General features: G+C 32.3%; 1 protein-coding gene across 4 annotated transcripts in view; it reads left to right on the top strand.

Moving 5' to 3' along the window:
• LOC106467950 (cysteine desulfurase, mitochondrial-like) overlaps nt 1-7,765 on the top strand; it is a 20,410-nt gene that overhangs the window by 8,765 nt on the left and 3,880 nt on the right. For all 4 annotated transcript variants that reach the window (XM_013928339.2, XM_013928337.2, XM_013928338.2 and 1 more), the window contains exons 7-13: nt 1,336-1,429; nt 2,342-2,476; nt 2,685-2,842; nt 2,932-3,037; nt 3,754-3,835; nt 4,674-4,757; nt 6,682-6,771. In XM_013928339.2, coding sequence (XP_013783793.1) covers nt 1,336-1,429; nt 2,342-2,476; nt 2,685-2,842; nt 2,932-3,037; nt 3,754-3,835; nt 4,674-4,757; nt 6,682-6,771 — 749 coding nt within the window. The remainder of the gene's footprint in view (nt 1-1,335; nt 1,430-2,341; nt 2,477-2,684; nt 2,843-2,931; nt 3,038-3,753; nt 3,836-4,673; nt 4,758-6,681; nt 6,772-7,765) is intronic.

Below are 7,765 nucleotides of genomic sequence, written 5' to 3'. Positions count from 1 at the left end.
ATATGTTATTAGAAACTCTCTAAAAAATGCAAAATCATGGACCCACTAGTAGTGTTTAACTTTTGGCTGCTTTAGACAAGTGCAGAGTTTTTGTGTGGTGGCTGTATATGTTATTAGAAACTCTCTAAAAAATACAAAATCATGGACCCACTAGTAGTGTTTAACTTTTGGCTGGTTTAGACAAGTGCAGAGTTTTTGTGTGGTGTCTGTATATGTTATTAGAAACTCTCTAAAAAATACAAAATCATGGACCCACAAGTAGTGTTTAACCCTTGGCTGCTTTAGACAAGTGCAGAGTTTTTGTGTGTGGTGTCTGTATATGTTATTAGAAACTCTCTAAAAAATACAAAATCATGGATCCACTAGTAGTGTTTAACCCTTGACTGCTTTAGACAAGTGCGGAGTTTTGGTGTGGTGGCTGTATATGTTATTAGAAACTCTCTAAAAAATACAAAATTGTGGACCCACAAGTAGTGTTTAACCCTTGACTGCTTTAGACAAGTGTGGAGTTTTTGTGTGTTGTCTGTATATGTTATTAGAAACTCTCTAAAAAATACAAAATCATGGACCCACAAGTAGTGTTTAACCCTTGGTTGCTATAGACAAGTGCAGAGTTTTGTGTGGTGTTGGAAAAGTTGGTTAGAAACTCTCTAAAAAATACAAAATCATGGACCCACTAGTAGTGTTTAACCCTTGACTGCTTTAGACAAGTGCAGAGTTTTGGCGAGCTGTATACAGCACCCTTGCTTTCAACTGCCAGAGGCAGACTTCACCTTACACGGTGAATCAGCAGTCAATGCGTTAAACAGCTGATGGGATACGGATTTCATCAGTAATTCTAGGGTTAGTCAATTTTGTGTGATAATTTTTGCAAAGTTTATATGCATCACGACTCTTGATTTTTTTTTAAACAAATTCGTGTAGGACTTGAGGTAAATTTTTGTAGTTTTCTGAAAATAAAAGCAATTAAAAATCATTTATTTTTTATTTAAAAAGTATCGTTTTTTAAAGTTTCTGTTGATAATAACGACGTCAGTAAAACAAAGCGGATTATATTTTGGGCTATGACTTTATTAGTTAGGAGACCCAGTATTTATTATAGCTTCATATTTTGCTATGCATAGACTATTCCTTTTTTTGTGTGAATTTTTTTTTATAAAGGAAATAAAAATTCATTGAGATTGTACTTAACAGAATGTGAAATTTTATGTGCAAAATGTACGTTTATTTTCTTGTTTATACACTGAAGTTGTAAAAGATTTTTTTTTTTTTTCATTTCTAATAGTACAAGAATTTTTTTTATTGTGAACTGCAATGTTTTTGTTTAACTTACAGGATTTAGAAGCTGCCATAAGACCAGATACGGTTTTAGTTTCAATTATGACAGTTAATAATGAAATAGGAATTAAACAGCCAATTTCTGAAATAGGTAAGCTCAAAACAACGTTTTAATGGAGAAGTTGTTGTTTGATTGCTGTACCGTTTACTTAATACTTGGTGCGATAAGAAGTATTTCGTGTATACGTTATTTTGAACTTATTATTTTTCATTATTTTCTTTCAACTTGTGTTAGTCCCACAGTGGTACATATAGAACAAGTAGTTGTTTAATTATGTGTTTTATTTAACACGAATAAGAATCGGTCTGTTTGAAAACATCATAAACATTCATATGATTTGGTTTGTAATGACAAAATTAAGTAATTACATAGTTTGCAAAGTGGTTTTCAAACAAGTGACCAATCTGCCATTGTTACGAAGTTCAGTTATCAGATGCAAATTTTAAAACCCTAAATTCTTTAAGGTTAGTAGGGAAGAAGTACAGTTACTAAAACTTGTAAGACCATGTCCTGTTATAGACAATTTTTGTTTTATGCACTAGTTAATCATAATTTATTACTGTCAAACTTAAGCAGTTGATATGTGTATTTTAAAAAGACTGAAAATATATCGTAGGTTAGTATTTAATATTTAATGTTTTGCTGATCCTTACTGTTCAAATACTTTTGTTAACTTCAAAAAACAGGAAGAATAGGTTAGTATTGAATATTTAATGTTTTGCTGATCCTTACTGTTCAAATACTTTTGTTAACTTCAAAAAACAGGAAGAATAGGTTAGTATTGAATATTTAATGTTTTTCTGATCCTTACTGTTCAAATACTTTTGTTAACTTCAAAAAACAAGAAGAATAGGTTAGTATTGAATATTTAATGTTTAATAAAAGTATTTGAACAGTAAGGATCAGTTAACTTCAAAAAACAGGAAGAATAGGTTAGTATTTAATGTTTAATGTTTTGCTGATCCTTACTGTTCAAATACTTTTGTTAACTTCAAAAAACAGGAAGAATTTGCCGAGCGAAGAAGGTATTCTTCCATACAGATGCAGCTCAGGCAGTTGGCAAGATTCCTCTTGATGTCAATGAAATGAACATTGATTTAATGTCAATCAGTGGACATAAGATATATGGACCAAAAGGTAATTTTTTCCACTGTTAGAATTGCCTTTTTTTTATATATACGTGAAGGTATGATCAAAATGTTGATATTTACCATAATATGGTAATTAAGGAAATATTGAGAAAAATTATTAGATTTTAAAAGTAAGAAAATCTGGGGGAAGGAATAAAAAATGATATTTATAAAACTTAAAAAATCACCTGATTAATGGCAAGTTCCCTTTATAGGTATTGGAGCACTTTACATTCGTCGTAGACCACGTGTACGCGTTGAGCCACTGCAGAGCGGTGGTGGGCAGGAACGAGGAATGCGCAGTGGAACAGTACCAACTCCTCTGGTAGTTGGGCTTGGTGCTGCCTGTCATGTAGCTCACAAGGAAATGAGTGTAAGTTTTAAATGGAGTTTTTATTTTGTAGTTGCTGTTTGATACCATTGTTTGTCTAAAATCTCTTGTTACTGTCTTTTCCTAATCAGTACGACCATGCAAGACTAGAACACATTTCAAGGAGACTAGTGGATAAAATAATGGCCGAGCTGCCTGATGTCATAAGGAATGGTGACCCTGAACACAGTTATCCAGGTACTTTACCTAATTAAACAGTGTGTGTATATACCTGCATCCATGCCATGATTAAAGTGGTTTCTCATCTAGAGAGCTTTGTATTATGTACTCAATCTAGACTAAAACTAGTAAAAGAAGTAAAATTGGCATTTTAGACTCAACATGTTTATAATTTTCTCCTTTTTCATTTTTAACCAATTACTTTTCCTGTAGCATACAAGTTTCACTGGCAATTATTCTTGCTGTAGCATTAGTTTCACTATTTATGCAGTGGAGTAGAGTAGGTTATACAGAAACTGTAAGACTAGATTTTTAATTCTTAAATTTTTTTTAAGTGTGGTAGTCCCATCGAGATTCGACAGTGTCATTGGCAATGATTACATTGTCCAGTTAGACCATGTTTTTAGTTTTTTAAAGACCGTGGATCTTTTTTATTCTGTTTAATATTTTAACATTCTCTAAAGTAACTTTCTGTTTTTATGATTTTTTAAAATTTTATACACCTTTTACCTACCAACTACTTTATATTAAACTTGTTTAATAAAAAAGTATACCAATTATTTGATGCAAGTAGTCTCTAAGGCCAAGATACCAAACAAGCCACTCTTTGTTGTGTCACCCAGTTTTACCTATTTCATATGACTGTATCAAAGAAAAAATATATATATAGTGTTATTAATTTGTGGATAAATTGTGTTTTTCTATGAAGTAATGTATTCTCGTTTTAAATGTAGGTTGCGTGAATCTGTCATTTGCCTATGTGGAAGGAGAGAGTCTACTTATGGCATTGAAAGATGTTGCATTATCTTCAGGAAGGTAAGGAGTTGCGTGTAATTTATTCTTTTTTTGTTGTCTATGTCAGCAATTCCCAAACATTTGTCAACTATACCTTCCTTCATTAAATATTTGTTGTAGTAATTACTTATTATTTTAATTAATAAAAATATATTAGTATGCTTAATTTTGAATTATTACACTATTGACTTTACCCTAACTACTACTACCCCCCCCCCCCCCCGTTAGTGCAAGGGCTACCTATACTATCTGTTCCTAATTTTTGAATTGATATACTGGGGGTAAGGCAGCTAGTAATTGCACCATCCACCGACTCTTAAACTACTCTTGTCCAATTACGATTAGTGAGTCTTACACCCTTACATAACACGCCCCTGGTGGTATAAAGATACTATTGATAAACCTGCAGATCTACAGTGTATCAAGCTGACTACTGGGCTATGTTAATCTCTTACTGAAAATAAGACAGACTTGAACTAAGTTAATTTATTTTTAAGAAGAAGATGCAGTAAAAGATGTTTGGATTGTTAATAAAATTTGTATTGTTTTGTGATCTTGCAGTTAGGAATTTTGCAAAAAACAGTTCATTGTCTAATTTTATTTGGTTTTATGTTTATTTATTTCTTTGTAGTTTATATCTAGCATGCAATTGTCATGTGATAAAAGGTCCCTGTGACAAGAAACTAGTGAAGGGTTTAAGTTTGCCTGTTAGTTAAGCACTTTAAGTTCATACACTTATTGGTGTACTGTTGTAAAAAAGGCACGTGAGAAGGTTTTATTGACTTAATATAATAAATGTTGAAATTGAGTCATGTAAGCTAGTTTGCATTCCGATAAGAAAGGTGCTTTCTTATCCTAGTGCTTGCACGTCAGCTTCTTTGGAGCCGTCATATGTATTAAGAGCTATTGGAGCAGATGAAGATCTGGCACATTCATCCATCAGGTGAGGATAATAATCTTTTCAACAAATTATTTTTGCCATTTCAGTGTTCACAAATAAAAATTCTGATTTTAATTTGTTTAGTCCTATTGGTCTTTTAGCGGAAAGCTACACAAAGGAACATTTTACGCTCTGTCAACCAAAGAGGATTGAACCCTGGAGTTTAATGTTGTAAAACCTTTAAAGAGTGGTTAAAAAAAAGGAATAAACTATATATATTACTATAATGATTAATAGACACGATTTATGGCTTGCTAACACTGATAAAAAATATTGACGTAAACAGTTTGCTGGGAAACCTGAGGCATAAATTGTTTTTAAAATATTGACTCACGTAAAAATTGACTCATGTAAAAATTTTAAAATAATAAAAGTTTGTGCATATTTCTATTCACAATCTAATTAAAGTGGATTCCTTTATGGTGGAATCAAAATGAGCCGTTTTTTTTTCTGACTGTTTTTCATATGTTTTTAGAGGGCTTATCAATCCAACTGAGTGTGTTTAATCACAAGATTTCAAAATGTTCACCTTTTTATAATCATCTCCTTTCCTGCAGCCCCCCAGTGGCACAGCGGTATGTCTGCGGACTTACAATGCTAGAAACCGGGTTTTGATACCCGTGGTGGGCAGAGCACAGATAGCTCTTGTGCATAATTAAAAAACAAACAAACCTTTCCTGCAAAAAATTTTATAATTGAATGTTTTAATTAAATAACGTATTATTTCATACCAAAATCCTTGATTGAGAGATTTAGTAACACTACTTAGTTTTGTGAAGTTATTGGATTAAGGGTGTTTTTGTAACTCTTACTATTGTGGAGGAATATGAAAAGATAGTAATGTTGTACCAGTCTGAAAATGTGAGTTCAATTCATTAAGGCTCATTTTAGTTAAAATGAGAGGGAAAGTCAATATTATTTTTAACCTTTATGTAACCTTATTCATTACTGTTGCCAGTTCTTAGTTCAGTTACATGGTGTCTTCTCCCCTTACGTCCACACGTTGGGTAGCATTAAACACATCTACATTTGTTCGGCATGACTGAGTGATGTGTTGCTACTGTTACTTTAGAGTGAGTGTTATAAACCACCCAGTGAATAATGTGATAAGACATTATCAGTTTCATTGGATAGTGTAACTTCTAACGTATACGACTGGCTCTACTGAGCAAGTGAAGTTGCATTATTATTGGCTGATTTGGTCATCTCATGCATCACATGGGCTAAAATGTCTAGATGAGGGACTTTAAAGGTTAGATGTAGTAATCCCTAGAAGAAGGTCAACCAACCAGTAGTACTTACCACCTCACAACTAGTCTTAACGAAATAGCAGAATTGACTATTGTGGTTATAACGTTCTTAGGGCTGAAAAACAGTGTGTGATCAGTAACGTATCATGGTTCAAACTTTGGATCTTCCAACCCACATCCTGGCAGGATAGCCTGTTGGCCCACATTGGCAGATATATAGACTGTACATAAAAATTAGCCTAAATTTTTCACTGGTTACATTTTGCATATTATACAGTTACATAACAACATAAGATATTCACATTTTGAAAGGTGATGAAAGGATGGATTTTGACAACCATGTTTAAACAATATCTTGTTTTAATATTTATCACATCTTGTAATGATAAACAACAAACTTAAGTTGTTTAATAGATGCCACTCACATTCATAAAAAAAAAAAAAATGGATACAAAACACGAAAAATTATTCTAAACCTGGGGAAAATTGTACAAGTGGGCTTATGTAGGATTCACTACACCTGGGAAAATCAGTTCATCTCTGAAAAAAATACCCTATGGCAGTTTCATTACAGGGAAAACAAATTCCACAAGACATAATAACTTTAGTCACTGCTTGTAAGCAAAGTTCCTGTCCATTTTAAACCTGTAATGTCATCATTTTAATTTTTCTCCTAGATTTGGTTTTGGAAGATATACAACTGAAGAAGAAGTAGATTACACTGCTGAGAAATGTATTCAACATGTTAAGAGGCTCCGAGAAATGAGGTATGCTAGTGAAGACTCGTGTTAAAATCCTCCCATAAAGAATTTCCAAGTACTGTTCATGTTAAACTTTTGTTATTTTCATCATCTAAATGTCTCAAGATGATCATTTGGCTTCGTTATTTCTAAAAGATTGGTACTTTATTATCAACTTTCAAGCTACCTTATGATCCCTTTGTTTTGAGAAATAAGGTATGCTCCTGAAGACTTGTGTTAAAATCCTCCCATAAAGAATTTCCAAGTACTGTTCATGTTAAACTTTTGTTATTTTCATCATCTAAATTTCTCAAGATGATCATTTGGCTTTGTTATTTCTAAAAGATTGGTACTTTATTATCAACTTTCAAGCTACCTTATGATCCCTTTGTTGTGAGAAATGAGGTATGCTCCTGAAGACTTGTGTTAAAATCCTCCCATAAAGAATTTTCAAGTACTGTTCATGTTAAACTTTTGTTATTTTCATCATCTAAATGTCTCAAGACGATCATTTGGCTTTGTTATTTCTAAAAGATTGGTACTTTATTATCAACTTTCAAGCTACCTTATGATCCCTTTGTTTTGTCTCCTGTCAGGTTTCCATATTATTAGAAACCTTTGTTTTGTTTAAGATGCTATGAAATATTATTTTATTACTAATCTACTCTCTGTTCTGTTGTTATAAGAGAAAGATATGAAGGACCACGTAATACAACTTTCAAATTCACTTATGATTCCTCTGTTTCGTCTCTCGACAGATTGCCATATTATTAAACCTGTTCTTTGTTCTGTCTATTAAGAGTTGAAAGACCACTTTCAAACTCTTTAAATGTGAAGACTGAATTTGTCTGTAACTTTTTCGGTTTCAATTTTTAATCTAAACACAATTATTTATCTTGTCCACGTTATATGTATAGGTAATAATCTGCCTGTAACTTTTTCGGTTTCAATTTTTAATCTAAACACAATTATTTATCTTGTCCACATTATATGTATAGGTAATAATCTGCCTGTAACTTTT

Source organism: Limulus polyphemus, unplaced genomic scaffold (assembly GCF_000517525.1).
Source record: "Limulus polyphemus unplaced genomic scaffold, Limulus_polyphemus-2.1.2 Scaffold2808, whole genome shotgun sequence".
Taxonomy (NCBI): Eukaryota; Metazoa; Arthropoda; class Merostomata; order Xiphosura; family Limulidae; genus Limulus; species Limulus polyphemus.
This window is presented reverse-complemented; position numbering and strand designations above follow the sequence as displayed.